Below are 17,072 nucleotides of genomic sequence, written 5' to 3'. Positions count from 1 at the left end.
TTGATCTTCTGCTTGGAGGCCTTAGGTTTCTTCTTCTTAGAATCAGGCTGATCCTTATTCGGCGTGATTAAGGCATCAGCACTGATCTCCACAGACGCTTGCTCCTGCTCCTTCATAGGAGGATCCTCTTGCTGCACTGGATTTGGGATCTCATTACCCACCACAGGAACTAGCTCAGGACCCTGAACAGGCCTCTCGGATGGAATTGATTTTTGCTTAGTGGCCTTACAGCCTTGACGGGTGTGGCCAAAAAGCATACAAAGAGAACATAATTGGGGCTCATACTCGTATACAACATGCTGGTGGCGAAGCTTACCACACGGCATCATGAAAGTGACCTCACGAACTAGGTCCTTAGAAACATCAACTTCCACAAGAGCCCGAGCAAACGAAAGCCTCTCTTTAGTTGCTGTGTTTTTGTTGCTTGCAATAGGCACACCCAATCTGGATGCAATCCTACCAAGCAAAGTTGGGTTCCAGAAGTCAATTGGAAGCCCTGGAAATCTGACCCATAGAGGCAAATGGACATCCAGCGTTTCATCAAATTCAAAACATTTGGGCATGACCTTTAGAAACAAGGGACGCCCAAACGCAAAGTACGGCCCTCCCCTAAGCACCAGGTCCCTTGATTCAGCATCCCCAAATTTGAAAATAAGCCATCCGCTTGAATGGGGGAAATATTGGTATGGGACTTTCCACGAGCTGCAAAGTTTTAGCAGGGCTTGTTTTCCTGGGAATTTCCCAGCAAAGTAGCCCACCAAACAATGTCCCAGAGCTCTTTCAACATTATCAACCTCCATTGGATCAATAACAAGCATCTCTCCACTGTTCTCAAACTTTGGTAGAGCAAAACCATGAACTTGTTGCTTCTTGGAGTTCTTAAATAGACCTACCCATGGTCTCGAAGCTTTGGGTTTAGAAGGAATAGACGGACTATCCTCGCTGGGCCCTTCCACCTGTTTGACCGAAACAGTATCTTCATCCCCCAAGGTGCACGACTTGGTGGAAGATTCGGGTCCATCACCATCCGGCTTAGTTGAGATGCTTGATGACAAAGCATCACCATTAGTACATGCTCCGACAGCTGGGTCTGTCAAACCCGTAGGTGGATTATCCTTACTGGCCATGGAGGATGACCGAAGTAAATACCAGCCACCTAAACGCTATAGTCTTACCTTTTTGTTTTAGTGATAGATGAGTTCACTAAACACATTCAAGAATAGATGCCTTCATTTTGTTAGTTCAAAAGCTCATATCAATTGTTCAAAAAGATGAAAATTATTGAGGATTTTACTAACAGAATCAAGGCAAGATAATAAAAGTGAAGAATAGCTTCCAATATTTTATGCTATGGTAAAATTCTTTTAGAGTTAAAAGGAAAAAAAGTCTTTGGACAACTATAATACTAGCTTTGTTGTGTAACACAGAATGTTAAGAGTAGTGAAGCACTAACATGTGCAAAATATAAGTATAATTGTGATGACACTGTTACAATAGCTGTGCAACTGTACAAGAAAAACAGAATTAGGAATGTGGTTATTTGTAATAAGATTGAAGTGGCACCTACTAAAGATAAGATGCTTAAGGTGCAGTTAGGATGGTTTGGACATGTGAAAAGAAAACCAATAAATATATTTATGAGGAAAGTGGATGTAATGGAAGAAGTTTGTAGTAGAAGAGATAAGAAGGGGAAAAAAACCTTTGTGAAAAAGTTTTAGGTATTACATGGGAAAAACTCGTGGTTTTAACCAAGACTGACTTGAGATCAACTAGAACCATGTGTAATCAAGTTTTGAAGATTTATGTCTCTTTATATTTACATTATCTAAGTTAGCTGTTAATCTGGTTAGTTGTCTGGATGTTTCATAGTTTAAGGTTATGTTGGAAATTTAGAATCTCAGTGAAGTGACTCAAGTATTCAACCACCTCCATACACTCTCGAAATTGCAATGACCTTGGCCCCCTTGTCAAAGTTTGTCTCCTAACAGAAGAAATGAGATATTTGGTTATTGCATCCAAATCCATTGCTTTTAGATACAACTGGATTGGGAAATTTGCACTTTGTTAACTAGGGCAGCATTTCACCTACTTACAACCGTACATTCACTGTCTTGCTGGCCCCCATTCCATTCCATTCATACCTCTGTCCATGTATTATGTCCCTGTTTTTCTATGTGGGATTATCACAGAGAGAGAGAGAGATTGAACTTAATACCTTCAATTGTTGATTAACATCCAACCCCTCCCCAACTTTTATATGGTGAGAATGACAGGTGATGGGGTTTTGACTGGCATTTTGTGGGCCGTTGGTGAGGTTATGGTGGTAGCAGTCATGGTTAGGTATCTCTCTTTCTTCATATTGGAGGAGGCTCTAACCTCATTATGGGCGCCATTATCATGCAACATCTGACATTCATAGTATTGAAACACCCATAGCCCGCCTCTCTCCCTTCCTAGTTTTGTTTTTGCATCTTTCATTCTTATCTTTCCCACCCAGTATTTTCTAGTGCTTTGCATTACTGCAAATTTCCTAAACCAGCAATTTCATATACTCACAGGGAGCAAGAGAAATATGTTATGATAGGTTGCCTGTTTCTTCTTAAAATTTATGAAGCTTGACTACCAATAGTTTTCTATGAAAATGTTGGATCTTTGAATTCCTTTCTTTATTTATTTTAGCCATTTTTTATTATTGTTACATGTTATTTCTACTGCATCAATTGCATGTGGTTTATTTTTCAGATTTTCGTTTGCAGATTCGAGGGTCAATCCCGTTGCTATGGGATCAAATTGTTGATTTGACGTACAAACCTAAGTTTGAGATTGTGAGACTTGAGGAAGCAGTGAGTTCCAAAGTTTCTTCACTTTGGAAAGTATCTTTTGGTTTATTTTTGTGTGCCTTATTTGACTGCTTTTTTGCCCAAAAAAATTGCAGCCTCGCGTAGCTGAACGACACTTTTTGGATTTAAGAAAAAAGTATGGAAATGTTGTAGCCGTAGATCTTGTCAACAAGGTAGAATTATCTTTGATGTTATAATTTTTGCAGAATAATTCCTTTGATGTCCAGAGATATATTCTCAGGCATGCTGAAGTTTGTGTTGATGAAGAAAATTTTCACAGATTATACACTCAAGGTCTTATTAAGGAAAATTCATGTGTATTATTATTCTATATGTTTACACTGTTATGAATAATTATCAAATGAGTTCATTCCTTACAGATGGATCTCGATGTGTCATATGGCTATTTCTTTTATTATAGATGGTGAAAAATAAAAAAATGTATGACAGTAGAGATGTAGATTGAGATTTATTTTTTTGTTGGATGTGAAATAAGGAGACTAATAAAACGTATAGACTGACATCAATAAAGGTGGAGTCAGAAGGTACATTTTTGACCTTGGCCCTAGTGGAGGTGACATGAGAACTTGATATAAATTCTGTGACCCCAGAATAGCTAAAGCTGTTAGTATATTTACTTGTCTAATGTTGCATTTAGATTTAGACCATAAAGGCCCTGGTTCAAGTTTCTCCAATGTATTCTTCATGCATCAAGTTTGTTTATTTGCATTGTATTATGGATAATTATTTCCTTGTACCATGTCTTTCTCTCCATCTCTCGATGTGACAGGTAGGTGGGTGATGTAGTCACTGGCAGATGCAAAGGGTGGTTTAGCCCCTCCATTTTTTTAATGTACAGCCCCCCAAAAGAATTTGTTTCAGCTAATACAATTATCAAGATTGAATACTTTAAACTTTAATATTATTTATGATTATATTTCAAATCACATATTATAAGTATATGTGTCACTTGCATATGAAAAATAGTTGACATGTGTTGGTGTATAATTATAGTTCAGAAATTGGTAAAATCACAATTTCATACTAGAGTGGAAGCATAAGTCTAGCTCCTGGATCCACCACTGGATGTAGTTTTGGCTTGCTGGATGCAGATTGTGTGATGTTTTGTGTGCATGATTTTACATTTTCACACTGTTGAGTTTCTCATTCTCCAAACTTTGATTTACCAGCATGGAGGTGAGGGACGCTTAAATGAAAAATTTGCCAATGCAATGCAGCATATTGTTGGTGATGATGTGAGGTAAATGTTCCTCCATATTGCCTTTGCATTAATTAAATTTTCTCTATTTACTACTAATACCTACTTATCTTTGTAGATATTTGCACTTCGATTTTCATCGTATTTGTGGGCACATTCATTTTGAGAACCTCTCTATTCTCTATGAGCAAATTGAGGATTTTCTCATTAAAAATAGGTATGTTCTTCTCAATGGCAATGAGTAATTTAGGAAAAGAAGCATCATCTTTATGATTTTTGTTCATTATAGATAAATGTGAAGATGGTATTTTGCTTTTCTAGTAGGGAACTTTATGTTTGTTTTGTTCTGTTTTCTTTCTTTTGCTAACATACTTGTAGGGATAAATTCAAGTAAATAAATTTGATCATAGAAACGTGTTCAGCATGTTAGGCATCAATATTGGCTTAATGCAACCTGCTTGGGTGGTTTGTGTATCTTGATCTACTCTGCTGCAACAGAGTAAACCATAGATTAGAGACATAAATTTGGTGTTTTAGAAAGTTGGACATAAATGTGAAGTATTTTGTTGTAACGGTTCCAAAAATTGTTGTGTGATTCAAGGTATCTGTGATTTTGGTTTCTGACATGGATAAAAGATGTTACTTAAACAGTAACAACTGGGGAGGGGGAGGTTTTGTTCATTGTGATGCATTCCCTATTGATGTCTATCATTTGATGGGTAGACCTATTCTTCATTTTTTTGGGTTTCAGAGAAAAAAATCATTATTGGTAATTTTGGTCATCTGCTGCCCATATTTGATGTTCCCTTTTGACATCTAGACATATCCATGATACTATTGGTCTTTGTACAGGTTTTAAAGAGTGTCCAAAAGAGGGAAAAATAGTAGCAATATTGCCCCTTTATTTTTAGTGTTGTGCATTTGGAAGAAAGAACCAGCATCCAATTCAGAGTCTGGAGACTCTGACCTTTAGGATGAGCGGCTAGTTTGGGTTTGCATTTGTTGAACAGGGATTAATAAATCTAGTTGAATTCTTGATAATTATAATAAATAAAATAAAAGCATAAGAATAGAAGGAAGAAAAGAAGTGAATGATGTAGGTGGCTAATGAGAGAAAACCCTAGGATACTGTTCTCTCTCTTGATCCCATCTGTTTATATAATGTGGTGCAGCATAACCCTTTTAATACAATTTAATTTTCACATCCCACTCCCTTAAATTGGTTTGCATATAATTCTTAAGCCTAACTTGCAAACAGTGGAATTAAAAATTTTACTATTAAGTGCTTTAGCAAAAACATATGCACACTAATCTACTAATTCACTCTCTTAGGTCTGTTTGGTATTTGCTCTGAAATTTCTGTTGTTGTGAGAAGTGCTTTTACAATAATCACATTTTATAAAAAATATTTAGTGTTTGGCCAGGTCATTTAAAAATGTTTTTAATGTTATATGTGTTTGGTCAGCAAATAAAAGAATTACTTTTAACAATCAAAGAATCACTTTTAATGTTACAGGTGTTTTTATAGCTAATACTATTTAGATATAAAAATGCTTAATATTTAAAAAAAAAAAATTATGATTAAACATTATTTTTAATGAAAAAATGTATTACATTTTTTTTGCACTAAAAACATATTTTATGTTATATGCTTATTTTATGTGTATGTATATATGCACATATATAATTTAAATATATATATATTTAAAAACAAAAAGAAAAAAAAGTAAAGCAGTTCCCATCCCCACCAACATAATCCCTTACACCATTGATGAGGGTCATGCATACAGACTTAAGATTTTCAAGATGTGGTAGATTGTTTCTAGATGTATAGCATGAGGGTCATGCATAAACTGAATGGAACCTGAGTAGGCTACATATGCCATTCTTCTTACGAGGCTCTGGTAGCCCTCCTTGCCAACACAATTCCTTACACCATTGATGAGTTTATAATTACCCTCAAGAAATGGATGTGCTGGTCTACAATCTAATGTGTATGTTTCAGCAAGCAGATGAAGAATGTAATTTATCTGATTTGCCAAATGCACAATGCTAAGCATAAAGGTGCATCATTCCTATCATGAAGGTGAGAAGCTAATTACCAGTCAGTGTTACTAGCATAAAGATGCTAAGATGAGACACTACCTTGGTCATCCACATAAACATAAGAACAGTTATCTCATCATTTCCTCATTTGATGAACTGGAATTGTTCTCCGGTATGGTGCTTCTAACTGAAACCAACATTGCTTTGGGAAAACTTGCAAACCTATTTTGAGAATATTATTTCAATAGATGAAGTGCCTTCTTTAGACGAAAATTTTCCAGATGATAAAATAAGAGCACTGCAGTAGGACTAATTTTGGACATTCTTTTTTGGATTAGACATATTCTTTTTTTATGTTAGGGATTAAACAAATTAGGATATGAAGCCTTAGGATAGGCACATCTATGATTGGGAATTGGAATGTATCTTTTTGTTGAATGCCCTTCTATTGATCTTGTCTTGCTTTATTGCATTTGTGAATTTCTTCTTTTGATCCACTTGACATCATTTCCCCCCTTCTCCCAAGTATTTCGATGTCCCTTTTGTGATTTTCCAGGTACATTATTAACGAAGTTTGAGGGCAGTCATATTCCCCATTGATCACCATAGCTTGTCCCATCATTTGGAAATGTTGAGATAGTCCCCTCCTAGATATGAATACAGGATCTAATATTTATCATGAAGGGTTTTTATTCCTCTTCCACTTTTCTCCATCATAGTAATAACAAAGAGCTAGAAATCAGTCAAAGGTATCCCCAAGATAAAATTTCAACAAACACAAATAAATATTCTTTTTTTATACAAAGAAATGTCCTGCTTGGACAGCATTTTTTTCTCTAAAATTAGCGTGATTTACTGAAGTTGTACTGTCTTCCTTTCCTAGGAGTTGGGTAATGAGTTGGACATGTTTGGGACAGCAACTAAACCATTAGTAAATTTTACACTTTTATCCCTATTGCTTAGGTCTTGTCTATCTCTATCTATCAAAATACACTCTTTGAAGCAGAGAAAAATGAGTTCAGTACTTAGAACTAATTCTGGAAATTTAACATACATAAAAGGGGTGAACCTTGAGTTTTCTTTCAATTAGAGTTTCTATTATGAAAGTTAAGCTGAAAGAATATTCATTACTTAATTCGGAGACGTGTAGTTAATCCCTTGATGCCTTCTGCAATGCCACCAATATCACTTTAAAAACTCACAAGCTTGAGTGAACTCAAAGAATCTTCACAAGAATAGATGTTACAAAACAACTAGAAGCTAAATGTAACAGAAGCAATCAAGAATAAACTCTAAAAATGACTAAAATCATAATACTAGGTCAAAAAGCTTTAGTTGGATCCCCTGCTCTCCCCCTCCCACCCTGCCCGCCCGCCCCCCCCAAAAAAAGAACGAAAAACAAAAAATGGGAGTGGAAAAAGAACCACGAAAACCTGAACAGAAGGCTTGGAGGCTCTTTCCACAGTTCCAGTTGGCATCCAGAGAGAATAGCCAAGCATCTATAACCCTTTTCTGGAATATAGAAAATTTATAAAGGTTTCTGAAACAAAAGTCATCCTCTACTCCACAAGGTCAAAATAACTCTTTTTTTGGGGTTTTAGGTCAACTGAAGTATCTCTGTAACATTTAGTAGTGAGAAGGGTGGCATGGTTTTTACCTTGCTCTTGGAGGACCTCCATTCTCCAATACTTATTTAATCCTTCCTCTTTCCACGTTTTTCCCACTTGCACCAGCTCAGCTGGGAACTAGTTAGCTGCATTTTCAAAATGACCAAGCTTCTTAAGACAAGACAGCCATTATAAACATTCCTATAATGCTAGAAAGTTTTTACTTCTGAGGAAATGATTTTGAATATATATGAGTAGTTAATCATATGTACTGCTTGATTATATTATGAGATTATTGATTTATTTATTTACTTGTGATAGTCCAATATGTCCAGGTTTTAGATACTTTAATGAACATTTCAAATTCAGTTACTCCTTATCATTTACTGAAATATTTCTTGTCTTCTTTTTGAATTGATGAACTCTTTATCATTCTTTTTAATTTCATGCGCTGCTTCAAAATGTAGGTATCTGCTTTTGAATGAAAAAGGTGAGAAAGTTGAGGAGCAACTTGGAGCTGTCAGAACTAACTGTATTGATTGCTTAGACCGTACCAATGTTACCCAGGTATTTTAACACCAATCAGCATGAAAAATTTGTCTATTTGATAAAGTAGTGCAATATGTAATGGCCTTTAAATCTTAACCAATTTTCTTGGGTATGCACATGGTGGAAAATAGTATAACCATAATTTATCCTTAAATGGATCGCATATCACTTCAACCTTGTAATTGTTTCAAATGTTCCAATGAACTTTTCTCCACTGTAAATGAAGCAGGTGTTATGATTTTTATTCTGAGCAATCTTTGCTTAATGTTCTTTTGTTTCATTTGGTAACATGGGTTATTGTGCAGAGCATGATTGGTCGAAAAATGTTGGAGTTCCAACTTAGAAGAATTGGTGTATTTGATGCTGAGGAAAGTATTAGTACACATCCAAATTTTGATGAGAACTTCAAGATTTGTGAGTGTTTTTATGATTATTATCAATTTATCTGACTATTGAATCAGTTGCACTCCTTCAACTTTTTATCTTGTAAACACGACAATAAGAACAATATATCAAGCCTTTATCCCACTATGTGGGATCCTACATGAATGTAATGCATCCTAGGGCAAGATCGAAAACAGAACACGAAGGAGAAAAATACCTCGAGCAGAATTTTACTTAAAAGATCAAAATAAGATCACACCTACAAAAGAAATAGTGAGTTGCTTATATATGTAGCTTACTTAACAATAGAGAGGCACCGCCTTACAAGACTTACACGACTACAACATCAATAATCAAAAACATAACAACAGCAATTATAAACATAACAGAAACAACAACAACTATCATAACAAAGCACTAGATGCTTCCACACTCCCCTTCAAACCAGACTCCATAAATGACAAGAACTTGGATGACATTGTAGCTGCAATTTTCAAATCAGCACACACGGGTGACAACTTTACACCAAGCCTTTTACATAAGAACTCAAACCGGTCTCTAGGCAGTCCTTTAGTAAGTATATCTGCCACTTGATCAGATGTTGGGACATATCTGATTTTCACTTTACCACATTCAACCTTCTCACGCACCAAGTGGACATCAATCTCAACATGCTTCATTCTAGAATGAAAAACTGGATTCTCTGCCATGCTTTTAGCAACCAGGTTATCAGTCCACACTATTGGAGTGGACACACAGATACCCCAATTCAACAAACAAGGACTTTAACCACATGAGTTCGGTCATAACAAGGGCAACCGCCCGATATTTAGCCTCTCCAATGGATCTAGCAACAACTAATTGTTTCTTGGACCCCCACACAATAAGATTTAGGCTGAAATATACACAGAAGCCACTAGTAGATCGCTTAGTGACCTTGTAGCTAGCATGGTCTACATCAGTATAAACCACTAAAGACAAATCATCCGTTGAAGGAGTAAAGACCAAACCCATACCAATAGTGCCTTTAAGATACCGGAACAACCTCTTGCATGCTGACCAATGTTGAGACTTAGGATTAGACAAAAACTGGCTCAACTTATTTATTGTAAATGCTATATCTAGGCATGTATGTGTAAGATATTGCAGTGAACCAATTAAAGTTTTGTACAAAGAAGGATTAGTAAAGAGATCCCCATCATCAGTCAATGAAACCCCAACAGCCATAGGCGTGCTACATGGCTTGCAATCTTGCATAGCAGCCTTTTTCGACAAATCAACCACATACTTGGACTGAGTGAGATAAAGACCACTGAACCTAGGGTCTTAAGAGCAAACTGTGTGTCCAGATCATGAATACAAAAGCTAAGAGCTGCTAGATCTGATCTTGTGAAGAGTATGTCATCAACTTAGACTAGAACAAAGAGCACATAGTTGGCTATCCATTTTATAAACAAAGATGCATTTGATGTAGATCTTACAAAACCCTAGTTTGTAAGGCAACCTTCAGCTTTGAGTACCAAGCTTGAGGGGCTTGCTTAAGCCCATAGAGTGACTTATTCAACCGACACACAAGTAGGAGACCGATGATCTACAAACCCTTCAGGTTGAGCCATATAAACTATTTCAGTCAAGTCTCCATTAAGAAAGGCATTATTAACATCCACTTGTTGTATGTCCCAACCAAAATTGACTGCTAATGAGAACAAAACTCTAATAGTTGGGGGCTTAACTACCGGACTAAACGTCTCTGCATAATCTTCTCCAGGTGTTTGGTGAAAACCTTTGGCCACCAATCTGGCCTTATACTTTAGAATTGACCCATCAGCATTATATTTCACCCAGAATACCCACTTGCAACCAACTAAGTTCATATCATTTGAAAAGAGAACCAAGTCCCAAGTATGATTCCTTTGCAAGGCTGTATACTCTTCTTCTATGGCCTTAACCCATTGTGAGTCTAAATAAGCCTCACGAACGGAGCTAGGTTCAAGATTACTCACTAAGGCATGAGGTGAAGAGGTTACAAGTTGTTTGGCTTTAAGTCTAGTAAGCATAGGATGAATTGAAGGGGTTGGAGTAGCCTTGTACTTGGGTAAGTTAGATTTAGTGGCTGGTAGCTGAGTGGGTAAAGGATGTAATGTAGAGAAAAGAGGTGGAGTTGTAGCCTGAGAACTGGTGGATATAGATTAAGATCCAGCAAGAGTTGAAACCAAAGGGGACTATGCTTCTCAAGGACACATTAAAGAAATAGGAGAAGAAACAATAGGTTGAAGAAAGTCCGTAGAATACCCCAAAGAAGATGGCACAACTTTAGGTATAGAAGAAGAAGTAGGAAACAAAATAGGAAAGGGAAACTCATTAGCATTAAACTTCACATTTCGAGACACGTACACTCTCCCTGATGGATGCAAGCACCAACTTGAGTATATCCAATAAAAATACACTTGGTGGAATGAAAATCAAACTTGTACTTGTTATAAGGACGAAGATAAGGGAAGCAAGCACAACCAAAAGGTTGTAGCAACTAATAGTTAGGTGGCTTTTGATAAAGTAATTCAAAGGGTGTGTTAAACTTAATAGGTGAAGCAGGTAGCAAATTTATCAAGTGAACAGATGTTTGGAAAGCTTCTACCCAAAACTTTTAAGGGCATTTGGGCATGAGATAACAAGGTTAGGCCCATCTCGGCTATATGTCTATGCTTTGGTGGAATGAAAATCAAACTTGTACTTGTTATAAGGACGAAGATAAGGGAAGCAAGCACAACCAAAAGGTTGTAGCAACTAATAGTTAGGTGGCTTTTGATAAAGTAATTCAAAGGGTGTGTTAAACTTAATAGGTGAAGCAGGTAGCAAATTTATCAAGTGAACAGATGTTTGGAAAGCTTCTACCCAAAACTTTTAAGGGCATTTGGGCATGAGATAACAAGGTTAGGCCCATCTCGGCTATATGTCTATGCTTTCTCTCTGCCACACCATTTTGTTGATGAGTGTGTGGACTTGTAAATCGAGGCTGAATGCCATTAGCATGAAGATAAGGTAAGAAAGCTTTAAATTCCCCCCCCCCCCCCCCCCCCCCCCCCCCCTCAATTATCAATTTGTAAGGCTCTAAGCTTGGTTTGATACTGGATTTCAGTTAACTTATGAAAGATAGTGAAAATTGATAGGGCTTCAGACTTGAGTTTTAAGGGGTAAAGCCAAGTGTATCGATTGCATGCATCCACAATGATTATGTAGTATCTAAACCCTTTAACAGACACAATAGGTGTAGGTCCCCAAAGATCTAAATAAACCAATTCTAATGGTTTAGTAGCAGCAATTTCCCAGTTAGAAAAAGGAAGTTGGCTTAATTTGCCAATCTTACAAGAGTCACAAAATGATAAATCTGAGAGTGAACAAGACACACCAATTTTATTCAATACGAGCTTTAGTACATTTAAGGAGGGGTGTCCCAATCTATCATGCCACTGGTGGCAGTCACTGGTGCTTTGAGCAACACTTACAAAATTTGACAATTCATGACTAAATGAGTTTTGTCTATTACATGCATTTTGTTTATTACATGTATTCAAAGAAGAAAAAGTAGAATCAACAGATAAAGGCTCTAGGGATTGGGTAGAATTCTTGTTGACAGCAGACTAAAATGCTGGCAGTAGCTGATAGAGCCCATCCTTAAGGTGTCCCCAGAGCAGCACCAGTCTAGTAACTTTGTCCTTAATCAAACAAATATCCAAGTGAAACTCAGTCACAATATTATGATCACGAGTTAATTGAGAAACACTAAGTAAATTTTTCTTCATACTTGGAACATGAAGAACATTAGGAACTGGAAGGATTGAAGTAGGTTTAAGGTGAGTACACAAATGACTAGTACCAACATGAGTAATAGGCAGCTTCTTACCACTGCTTATAGTAACTTTGTCTCCACGATTGTAAGTAAGGATAAATTGCTCAGATTTGAGGTAATGTGATTGGTTGCCCCTGAATCAACAAACCAAGGGGGATCTGAAAATGAAGACTGAGCAACAAAATTATCAGAAGTAGAAGGTTTAGGGTGACTACCATAGTGAGAACCTAATATAAAACTTGTCTCACTCATGTAGGCTCCATTAGAATCACTAAAGGAGGCCATATAGGCTCTGGAATTATACTGATTTCCACCATTAGATCGAATAAGACCTTGATTAGGTACTTGTCATTGGAAATTCTTATCAAACCAGTGATAACACTTGTCTACAAAATGCCTTGGTTTTCCACACAATTGACAATAAATTCGTCTATTAGATGCTCTTTCTCGGCCTCTCCCTCCTCCATTCATATAATTGTTTCCTCTTAGAGAGTAACCTCCTCTATATTATCACCAAAACTAGTATTGTTTCGTGTAGAAAACGATGCAACATTTGCATGCATAATTGAGTTCATAGAATCAAAACTTAGTGACAGATTCTTAAGCAACAACCTTTGTTCATGCATTAAAAGCAAGTATTGAACCTTCTCCAAATCAATGTCATCCACTTGATATGTAATTAGGCTCACAATAGTTTTGTACTCCTGATCTAGTCCATTTAGTATCGCAAGCAGCAAATCTTTGTCAGTTAATGGCTCTCCTATAGCCACTAGAACATGGCTAATTGTCTTAATTTTAAGGATGTAATCATTTATAGAAAGATCATCCTTCTTAATCGATCTTAACTTTTGCTTCAATTGAAACGACTTAGCTATTGTTTGGCGAGCATAAAGATTTTTCAAAGAGAGCCATATCTCGACATATGATTCACAATGAATTACCTGCGCTAAAACCTCTTCGCCAATGGTAGAGAACAACCATCCCAACAGGAGCTGATCGGACCAATTCCAACTCAGGTACTCTGGATTGACGAGAGCATCTCCTCCATCTGGATCGAATAGGCTTTTCGGTGGAGAAGGCGTTTTGTTGAGAAATGAGACTAGATCAAACGCTCTTACTGTAGCGAGAATTTGAGTCTTCTAGAAGATATAGTTATTGAAATTAAGCTTTACAGGAATAAAGCTAAGCGTCTTAGCAACTGCTGAGAAATCAGCTTGAGAAACAAAAGACAAGGATGATGAGGATCGAGGAGGAGCGGAGGATGAATTAAGAACTTGATTCGAGGCCATTAGAGAAGAGCAATGGCTCTAATACCATGTAATGAACCCTAGGGCAAGATCGAAAACAGAACACGAAGGAGAAAAATACCTCGAGCAGAATTTTACTTAAAAGATCAAAATAAGATCACACCTACAAAAGAAATAGTGAGCTGCTTACATATGCAGCTTACTTAACAATAGAGAGGCACTGCCTTACAAGACTTACACGACTACAACATCAATAATAAAAAACGTAACAACAACAACTATCATAACAAAACCAATGTTCTAAAACGCACTAGGCACTAATCGGGCACCAGGCTAGGGCCTAGGTGGGCTTAGGAAAACTGTTGATTTTTTTTATTTTTTTTAACTTTGTGATGTAACTTGATGTTATTTTCAATTAAATCAAAGTTGAAAGTGACATAAAATATATATATATATCTAACATTTATATATTAGATATATATCTAACATATAAATAGAAAAGAAAATATATATATATAATCTAACATATAAATAGAAATAGAAAAATTTATATATCTAATATATTTAACATATAAATAGAAAAAAAATGTATATATATATCTAACATATAAATAAATAAAAATTAAATACATAATAAACCCTAACAGCTAACACTCGCAACCCGCGCGCGAGAGACAGAGAAAGAGAGAGAGAGAGAGAGAGAGAGAGAGAGGGATCGGAAGCAGAGATGGAGCTTGACAGCAGCGGTGGTGGCGTTGATGCAGCAAGGATGGAGCTTGACGGCGTAGAGGCGATGAGGAGGTTGCGATGGAGCTGGAGGCAGCGAGGAGGTATTGACGGCGTTAAGGCAGCAGCAGCCTTGGGTTGAGAGGGCGATACGGCTGAGAGGAGTAAGAGAGGCTTCAGAATCAACAAAGGGTAAGATTTAAACACAAAAATTAGGCATCCCAGGCGTCGCCTAGGCCGCCTATACGCTGCCGCCGCCCGATTAATCGCACCAGTGCCTAGAGGGGCCAACTAGGCCATATTCGGGGCGGCCGCCTAGGCCAATTTTTAGAACACTGAACAAAACACTAGATGCTTCCACAATGAGTCCTAGATTTCCATTCATTTCTATGCATTTCATATCTTCTGTAAGGACCATAAACTAATATCAAACCTAAGTGTCTCCCATTAAGATTTGTTTTGGTCTTCCTCTACCCTTTTTTACTAACCACTTATTCCATTCCATCAACTCTCCTCATAGGAGCCTTTATTAGTCTTCTCCTCGTATGAACAAATCATCTTAATCATGTTTCCCGCATCTTATCTTCAATAGGTGCAACTCCGATCTTATCATGAATAACACATTTCTAATTTTATCTTTACTTATATAACACACATCCATCTTAACAGCTTCATCTTAGTTCCGCTCATATTTTGCAAATGTTGGTACTTTATTGCCCAATATTTTATACCATACAACAAAGTTGGTGTTAGAATTGTCTTATAACTTTTTCTTTTTGCTTTATTAGAATCTTACTATCACATAAAACACTAGGTACCATTTTCCATTTGGGTAAATTAATCGAACACCCCTTGAACTTTATTTTTTTGCCAAATTAGTCCTTGAACTTTCTTGATATAGCCATGACACCCTTCCATTACTAAGGATGTTAAGTAAATTAATCATGCACCCCTAAACTTTATTTTTTACCAAATTGGTCCCTAAACTTTCCCGAAATGGCCACCACACGCCCTTGGTAAGAAACGATGTTAATGAAACTAAATTAAGTTAAAATTATCACTAACCTCTATTTAATTAAGTTAATTTTAGTTTAATTAAAACTATTGTGACCATTTGAGTAACGTTCTGGGACTGATTTGGCAAAAACTAAAGTTTAGGGGTGTACAATTAATTTACTTAATGTCGTTAGTGATAGAAGGGGGTGTTGCGACTATTTCATGAAAGTTACGGATCGGTTTGGCAAAGAATAAAGTTAAGGGGGTGTACGGTCAATTTACCCCTTCCATTTTAACTAGCCCGCTTTAATTCTCTGAGTAACATTCTCATTAATCTCTCGATAATCCTATTGTAATTGGAAAAGCCTCAGTATTTGTTCCACATGTTTTGACACTTGTCTATACTCAATGATATATGTCTCTAATAACTTATATACATAAACAATTCGGATGCCTTTCTTCTTGTAAAGATTTCAAGAATATCAACTAACTAACTAGTAGAGAGAATAAATCTCTTTCTCTCCCTCACAGCTAGCTAGCGTAGGTTTCCTAAAGTAGTGTAAATATAATTTCCTAATTGTAGTGTATATATTAGGAAACAAGAAAGATGTATGATGTATATATATACTCTGTTCACTATGATGAATAAAATTAGTTCTTCTCTCTAAAATTTTTGCATGGTATCAAAGCAGGGAAAAAAATCCTCCTCTTTTGTTAAACCCTAGGCAACTCTTATCTTTTCTTTACCACCACATCCACACCGGCAAGCAACTACCACACCTGGCTTCCAACCCTTCAATCACTCTTGCAATCTGCAAATCACAACATGGCTAGGAAAAGCAATCTGTCTTCAGAGATCATCCCCTGTCCAACCAGTAACACAGGAGCCGTAGACAAGCTGTTTACTATCACCGGCCACAAGTTGCACGAGCAAAACTATCTCCAGTGATCCCAATCCGTCATGATGTTCATCTACGGAAAGGGGAATGATGACTACCTAATCGGAGCCACAAGCAAACTGGAGGAAGATCCAAAGTTCCAAATGTGGAAATCTGAGAATAACATGGGTAATGTTATGGCTTATTAACTCCATGACTAATGAAATTGGTGAGAATTTTTTGCTATATGACACTGCACATGATATCTAGGGGGCTGCTAAGTAGGCTTACTCACATGTTGAAAATGCATCAGAGTTGTTTGAGATTGAAAGCATACTTGATGATTTTCGGCAAAGAGAATCCAATGTTACCCAGTACTTTAATTCACTCAACAAGTACTAGCTTCAACTGGATAAGTATGATACGATCCAGTGGAATTGTTCGGAAGATGCAACCAAGTATAAACAAATTGTTGAAAAAAAGAGACTATACAAGTTCCTTATAGGTTTAAACAAAAACCTAGATGGAGTGAGAGGGAGAATTCTAGGTACAAAACCTCTACCAAGTTTTCGAGAGCCCTTTTCTGAAGTTCGTTGAGAAGAGAGCATTATGAAAATAATGATGAAGACTGCCACTCCAAATTTGGAAACTTTAGCCCTAACCACTCGAGGCATTCAACAACCAACCAAACTGAAACAGGGCATCCTTGGTGTGATCATTGTCATAAAACAGG

The 17,072-nt window shown here is 36.8% G+C and overlaps 1 protein-coding gene across 3 annotated transcripts in view; it reads left to right on the top strand.

Annotated features, from left to right (window-relative positions):
• The window catches only part of LOC127800557 (phosphoinositide phosphatase SAC7-like), a 56,459-nt gene that overhangs the window by 23,500 nt on the left and 15,887 nt on the right, over positions 1-17,072 (top strand). For all 3 annotated transcript variants that reach the window (XM_052335237.1, XM_052335238.1, XM_052335239.1), the window contains 6 exons: positions 2,757-2,843; positions 2,936-3,013; positions 4,031-4,101; positions 4,178-4,276; positions 8,180-8,279; positions 8,567-8,675. In XM_052335237.1, the coding sequence (XP_052191197.1) occupies positions 2,757-2,843; positions 2,936-3,013; positions 4,031-4,101; positions 4,178-4,276; positions 8,180-8,279; positions 8,567-8,675 (544 nt within the window). The remainder of the gene's footprint in view (positions 1-2,756; positions 2,844-2,935; positions 3,014-4,030; positions 4,102-4,177; positions 4,277-8,179; positions 8,280-8,566; positions 8,676-17,072) is intronic.

Source organism: Diospyros lotus, chromosome 4 (genome assembly GCF_014633365.1).
Source record: "Diospyros lotus cultivar Yz01 chromosome 4, ASM1463336v1, whole genome shotgun sequence".
In the NCBI taxonomy this organism is placed as follows: Eukaryota; Viridiplantae; Streptophyta; class Magnoliopsida; order Ericales; family Ebenaceae; genus Diospyros; species Diospyros lotus.
This window is presented reverse-complemented; position numbering and strand designations above follow the sequence as displayed.